The 6,841-nt window shown below is 40.7% G+C and overlaps 1 protein-coding gene across 2 annotated transcripts in view; it reads right to left on the bottom strand.

Annotated features, from left to right (window-relative positions):
* esamb (endothelial cell adhesion molecule b) overlaps nt 1-6,394 on the bottom strand; it is a 52,054-nt gene extending 45,660 nt beyond the window's left edge. For both annotated transcript variants that reach the window (XM_023265122.3, XM_035945884.2), the window contains exon 1: nt 6,030-6,394. In XM_023265122.3, the coding sequence (XP_023120890.2) occupies nt 6,030-6,084 (55 nt within the window). In that variant the 5' untranslated portion in view covers nt 6,085-6,394. The remainder of the gene's footprint in view (nt 1-6,029) is intronic.
* Nucleotides 6,395-6,841: the final 447 nt, after the last annotated feature.

A 6,841-nucleotide genomic window follows, 5' to 3' on the forward strand; every position in this document is an offset into this window, starting at 1 on the left:
TGTAATCAATCAGATAGTGATGTAGTTGGAACAGAGTGGTGACTACAGAGACAAATAACAGCTGCTTTATTGGCCTCATTGAGAATCAGCTATAAAAAACACCCTGCTAATTGGAAAAAAAGTAGAATTTCCTAAAGGCTGATAATCAGTTAACAACCAAAACTATGCAAAGCCAAGATTAGAGAAGAGGGATGGTGACGTGAACTACATTTTCTTCTGGATGTAGACATTTAGTCAGAGTCGTTGCTTCAAAGTATGCTTCTCTAAATAGCACAGTGACGAGTGCTATTGGACTGTTAAAGTACGCTGTGGATAGCAAATCACTAATGCAGCCAGTGTACCAAACATCAAAGCGAACCATTCAGCAAGCAAATGCTGATTAGTGTGTGGGCATAATGGTTAACGTTGTGTGTTGTATTTTTCCTTTCTGATGTGGTGGAAACACGGACTGTTCATTTATGTGCATCAGCTCTAATGTGCATGGGCAAAAAAATATAATGACATTAGCTTCATTACAGAGAAGCAAACACAAGCCTTTAGACTGGAAAATTATAAAAATTGCACATGCAAGTGAATATTTCTGCAACAGAAGGAGACTTTATGTCAGTGTTAACAAACTTCCATTAGAGTTAACTCAGCAAATTCAAACCCGTTTTGCTCACCTGCCTCAGAGTCCCATTAGCTCAGTGAGCCGACACGCAAAGCTCCAATCAACACCTGTCAGCATGCACCGCCGCAACTGTCGACACGGATAACCTGACGTTCTGATGCGTCCGAGTCACTATGAAGTCCAGCGTGCAGCAGCTGTTGTGTGTGGGAACACAAAACTCTGTCCTCTTTGTTATGTAGCGAGCGTGGGCCAATTAATTTGACCTAGTTTTACATGAGCGAATCCTTTAGGTAGCCTCGGCTCTTTGTAGCTCCAATCAGTGTCTGTGGCCTCGGCGGGGGTCTTCTTTGACTTTGTGCTGCACAGAGTGGACTGAACACCCACACTAAGGTACATGTCATCCGAAACAAATGTAACCACGCACGAAAACGCTGGCAATTTACCAGATGAATCCGGCTCAATAAAGGGCCGCGAAGGATGTGCGGCATCAGTTTTCCTGGCAGCTGACGAGGAGTGATGGCGTTGACATGCAGAGTTTTCAGCTTATTAGCCAGCAGGAGGGGGAAACAACTAAAGCACTGTTTTTATTCCTGAGCAGTTCTGGTAAATTATATGAATTCAATGAGTCGATCAACAGGAAAATAATCAGCAACTATTTTTATAACCCACTGAGGTCATTGTTAAAGTGAAAGCAGGGATAAAATACCAAATGTTCTCTGCCTCCAGGCTCTCAAATGTTCCTTCATCATATATCTTTGCACACTGAATATCTTTTGGGTTTTACGCTGAAGGACGCATTTTGAAAATGCTTTTAGGGGATTTCAGAAGTATTTGTTCACAATTCTTTACATTTTAAACAATAGATTTTTAATTGAATGTTTTAAAATGAGTAAATAAATAAAGTAGATTAATGAATAAAGACAATATTCATGTGCTGCGGCCCTGATATTGATATCTATAGGTTCTATACCTGACAAATTTTCCAATTGTGTGTGAGATATTTTTGCTCAGTAATGTAACGAACTGAAACTATTTTCTGTTGACCTTTGAACAGCGAACAGCAAAAAATCCCACTAAACCATTTAAAAAGGTTAATGTGACAATAATAAATGTTAAATCTGCCGCATTTTATTCAAAATTTAAAGCCTTGTTCGAAAAAGTGAATTTTCCACCTGCAATTTGCATTTAAAGCTGTCAGTGTGTAAAGTGAGCAGGCAGTTCTTGGTGCTTCGTTGGGGTCGTCCTTGTCACAGAGCCAACTGTTTTCACTGCTGCCGTTAAGACACTCTACAGATTAAGCCTGATTTAACCCTGAATTGCCCTCAATGCGCCGCTTGACATTTAGTGTGAGGGTCAACGGCCGATTAACTGCCTCACCACCAAGCGATCAGTTTGTTGGACGATGCCAGAAATTAGATGAAACTGATCAGTTTCCTGATCTGACTAAGATACTAGAAAACCTGTAATTAATTACTGTAATTATGCTATTTTCATTCACTTTTTCAATTGTTCCCAATGAGGAAAAAGCAAAGAAGCCCCTTTTTTTGTGCTCCCACTGTGGTTGAGAAACTTTTCAGTGAGACACTGGGGTCATCAGTGTCTTTTCAGGCAACTCATTTTATCGTACAATAACAATTAACAGTGGAGATATGCTGTCAAGATATTGTCTTAGAAGCAAAACCCTGCAGCCTGGGTGCACTTTTCTAATTTCCCAGCGCCATGAATGCACCTTTCTGCCAGAGAATAACACTACATAGACACTTACTGTTGCTAATTGTACGTTTTTGCTCAGTACTGCTCTGTCAGTGGTGCATTGAATAACTCCAAATCTTCCACACTCACACGGTGCATCATTTGTATTTAATGCGCAGAATTTTAACACAAGACTGCAGTTAAACAATCATGTTATCCCACAATTTGATGGGATTTTCTGAGCATCCAGGAGCAGCTAACTGACCATCCAACTCTAAAGGCGAGGAAATTTCGGAACCTGTTGCTAACATTTGCCACATCAGTCACTGAATTCAACGGACACAAATGAAGTAAGACCACTACGACCAGCCCCACACCTCAATCACAGGCCGAGCTGATGCCAAACCTCCATTAAAACTTCAAGTAAGACAGCATTCATGCTCTGTTAGCGTAGAACTGCAATATTACAGCTTTATCTCCACTGCAGATTTTCTTTCTCAGAAAAACCTGACGGTAAATAAAGACATTTTTTCTGTTGTGACGTATTATATAAATGTAAACCTATAATCTCAGATAATACCTCCTTACAGAACAGTAATCCAAGTCAGAGCTGAGGAAATAATTTAAAATCTAAACCTTTATTTGAAACAATGCAATTAACAAATCAGAAAGGCTGCAGCTTAGGATACAGTCATATGTTGTGCAGAGGGTTTAAACAGTTGTATGGCACAGCAACAACAAACAAAGGAGACCTAAGAGAAACACTACATTTGTGATGCAGGAAAATCCCCTTTGTTGAGACAGAAACAAGTTTATATTATTATTCCTTCATTGATTTAATTTAACAGAGTCAGAGGTTAGAGCTGTTGCATGGTTGTTGATGTATGTTCTATGGCAGTTTTTTGAAAATGTAGTAAATACAGGCTGGAATGTACATCTTTAAGCTGCCATTCTTTCATTAGAATATACATGGGGTACTGCTCCACAATGGTTTACATGTAATATAAATTGACTATTAAACAGAAAGTTGACTTGAAAAGAATATATTGCAGATCAAATTGCAATATCTCCAGGAGAAATCGCAATTAGACATTTTCCCCAAATTGTTAAGCCCTAATCAACATAATGAAATGACAGCAGCTAAATGCTTTCAACAGCAGTGAAACCAACAACTTGATGACAATAACCTTAACCTACAAGTAACATTTAACTCAACCAAGCTTTCTGACTTCACAGAAACATCAAAACCAATATTTAACATAAGCAACTATTCAAGTTTTTACGACCTTTTTTTCATTAAGAACAATGTGAAACAACCAAACTTTGATGTGCAGATGTTGTTTTCCGGAGAAATTGGTTTGTAGCCTCTAAAATTGGAAACTATCCTCTACTGTTACACCAACACTCTGCTATCTAGAAGTTGTCTGACTTCCTGATAGCTTCCAGATCTCTGGATAACCGAGACTCTCTGTGGTCGCTGCTGAGGCCTGCCAGAGCTCTGCACTGATAGTTAATTCTCATGCAGCAGCCTGCCGGGAATGCTGTTTGTTCCAACGCTGGACCACGACCGACTAATTTCTTGTTTAGTTAATCGTGCAATACATAATCAGAATTACCCTAAGCTCTGCGAGTTATTCTCTGAAAAGGGATCTAGCTGGCTCACAAACATCAGCTTACACCAAAGCCAAGTGGCTCCCGTCTCTCATTAGAAACCAGCCGTCAGCGAACACAATCAGCTGAAGACATGACAATATTTTAATAGCCAGGCCACAGAGAGAGAGAGAGAGAGAGGATGGCAGGAGGAAGTGGGGAGAGATTGGCATGTCAAGTCACCTTGTCCTCAAGCCAGTCTGGACTATCTGATGGGCAGCAGTAGTGTGTTTCAGCACGGACACACTGACTGCTGCATCCAGGATGGGGTTTACCGCTGTTAATGGGCACAAAACATTATTGTAAATATCCAGGATCTGTCTCAAATCATGAAATATGAACGGCTCCTGAAGGCAGAGAGTATTAACTGATTTATTTAAGCGTTTAGTAGTCAAATAATTATGGGTCTTCTCATGCGAAGTCAATGAAAGTGCTTCTGTTTTATCAATAAGAGCTTTGTTGACAGTCATATGAGACAGACAGGCTTCTGACAGGCTGCTTGGCTGAAATGTAAACAGAAATCCACGATGCAAATAAGGAAAAACCATTCGATCATCAGAACAGGCTGAAGCTGATCGCCAGTGAGCCGCAAAACTGAATTCATCCGTTTCATTCCATTTAGCAGTCACACAAACCAAAGCACGGCAGATGTAATGTCACGCCATGATGGTTTCAATGCAGAAGACTTTTCCAAAAAAAACAGATTTCAAGTCAGGTGTCCACAGATATTCTGCTGCAGGACGACACAGAAGTTTTCTCAAAAGTAAGACGGAGACAGATGCAGCGTTGCATTTTTGTCTTTATCTGATGCTGCTCATCAGTCCAAGCCACAGTTTGAGCTAAACTAATCCTGACTTACAAGACACAAGCTGCAACAAACTCCGATTTCCACTGGAGGATGCAAACATCTGGTGAGAAACCAGGCAGCGGCAAAGGAGACAGAAACAAGATCGGCCAAGTCAGAAGAAGCCTGGAGGGCTTTTTGGAGCACAGCCTGGATGTTTGCAGAGTGTGTGATCACAGGAAAAAAGAGGCAAATTAAGAGTATTTAACACATCTGTCAATATTTTTGTGTGTGTTTGCCTGTCAGGCTTTGGTTCCAAATGAAATGATTACACAGTCCAAAGTGATAATTAACAAACAAACATGACAAAACCCCATTTTATATCAACTTATTGTTCAACTAAAGGCTAAAATGGCATATGTATGGGTATTTATTAGGTGATATTTTTAATGCACATGAGCCAAAGCAGGCAAAGGACGTCTTGAATCTGTGCGAGCAATATTCTTAAATAAGACTTCTTAATTTGACAGCTGAGATTTCATGTCCAGAATTTGTTTAAAATGACATCCAGCTCCTTCAGGTGGCTTTTTACGTTATTTTTAACCTCACAGGGGACAATAAGCATCAAAAGAAAGCAAGAAAGCAACAACATTTGACTTCTTTGAAATTCATTTCAGAGCATTCAACCGTGCAACAACATTATGCCCTCTTAAGATGAAGAGCACTCTGCTGTGTGCTTAAAGGGAAAAGGGGGACTCAGGCAGCAGCAGCCACAGTGGAATTCAAAAGCAAATAAAAATTACATCTCATGAGCTGTCAGTGTGCATGTTCTTTTTTTTTTTTTACTTAAGTAGGGTTGAAGGAGAGGTTCTCCAAGATGCATATTTGGAATTTGCAAAAATCTGTTAATAACTGCTAATGAAGCTACTGGGGATGAACCAGAGTCTCCAAAGCAAATGGGATCAAAATGTGGAGCAAGTGTGAAAGGTCAGCAGGTGCACAAGTCCACTTTCTTTGAATGGAGTCGCACTGTCCATCACAATTAACCACTGAAGCTCGCAGTTCTATGGGGAATAAGTTGGTTAAAAGCCAAACTGTGTTGTTTTTTGACTTTCTAATCGGCTAAAAAGTGAAGTTTGACGACAAAAGACGCTCTTAAAAGGAAAGTCATGTCTTCATTTTGAGTAGAAACTTACATTTTGTCCCTAAAAATGCCGTTTATATATATATTTATCCCTTTTTGTGACGCTTTGAAGGTTTAATCAGCGCAGAGTGAATTAATTATCAGCTTACCTTGAAAAATCCACATGAACATCAGCACGGCTCGAAGTCTTGTTTTTATCTCCATGGCGCAACATCCACCGGCTGCTCGGGCAGCTTGTGTAAAGCTGACACCTTCTTCTCTCCACACTCCCACAACTGCTACTTTAATTGTCTTCAGGTAGCAATTAACTGTCCGCTAAACAAACCGGAGAGGCGACGTCTGCAGATAAAGCTTCCTCTCCTGGTTCCATCCCGCCTCCAAACAGCGGCTGACATCTCAGAACGGCTCCACTTTACCGTCCGCGCAAAGACGCACGAAGCCAACCAAGTTTCTGCCTTTTCTCCTCGGATCCGGTTCGTGGACGGTTCACTTCTGCTGTTCGTCTGCTCTGGAGCGTTTCTCTACCTCCTCTTCCTCACTCAGGCACCTGCACGAACCAGAGCTGCTCAGTGGCGCCTCCTGCTGGCGACCAATACACAAATACACCAAACCTCAACAAAAGCAGCCATTTATTCTGCACATTTAGCTGTTTAAATTCTGTCATTTTGCTGGCGACTTATTGTTTAGGATCCCATAGACAGCACTGATATATATGTGTCATAATAATATTACATTAAATGCGGGTTTGCAGAGGTAATGCTGTACAACAGAAGAAAAGGTCAAATCAGGACTGCATAAGGATCAGTGACATATCACATCCATAGCACTGGGTGTCGAGCAGAAGAGTTTGTGTTTCTATTTCATTTTTTTCCTTCATATTTTGGTGGCATCCGTTTAAGTGCATGTGAAAACATCCAAATCCACCCAAATACAGCAAAGACCCTGCAGTCCACAGCAAAAC

The sequence above is a fragment of the Amphiprion ocellaris genome, chromosome 7 (assembly GCF_022539595.1).
Source record: "Amphiprion ocellaris isolate individual 3 ecotype Okinawa chromosome 7, ASM2253959v1, whole genome shotgun sequence".
Lineage (NCBI taxonomy): Eukaryota > Metazoa > Chordata > Actinopteri > Pomacentridae > Amphiprion > Amphiprion ocellaris.